The 243-nt window shown below is 46.5% G+C and overlaps 1 protein-coding gene across 1 annotated transcript in view; it reads right to left on the reverse strand.

Annotated features, from left to right (window-relative positions):
• LOC116379289 (anaphase-promoting complex subunit 1-like) overlaps positions 1-243 on the reverse strand; it is a 4,826-nt gene that overhangs the window by 1,846 nt on the left and 2,737 nt on the right. Inside the window, exon 8 of the mRNA XM_031841229.1 lies at positions 58-132. Coding sequence (XP_031697089.1) covers positions 58-132 — 75 coding nt within the window. The remainder of the gene's footprint in view (positions 1-57; positions 133-243) is intronic.

The following is a 243-nucleotide window of genomic DNA, read 5'->3' on the forward strand; positions in this document are numbered from 1 at the left end:
TGTGTGTGTGTGTGTGTGTGTGTGTGTGTGTGTGTGTGTGTGTGTGTTTTTTCTCACCTGGGGTATGTTACTCTTGACCCACTCAGTATTTGGGAGGATTTCATCCCACATGATGATACAGCGAGCGAGAGTCTGAGAGGAAAGAAGAAGAGAGAGACACCAGATTATTATGGAGAGGTGGGAAGAAGAACAATCACACACACACACACACACACACACACACACACACACACACACACACAC

This window comes from Anarrhichthys ocellatus, unplaced genomic scaffold (genome assembly GCF_004355925.1).
Source record: "Anarrhichthys ocellatus isolate YVR2014 unplaced genomic scaffold, GSC_Weel_1.0 scaffold4048, whole genome shotgun sequence".
NCBI classification, from domain to species: Eukaryota; Metazoa; Chordata; class Actinopteri; order Perciformes; family Anarhichadidae; genus Anarrhichthys; species Anarrhichthys ocellatus.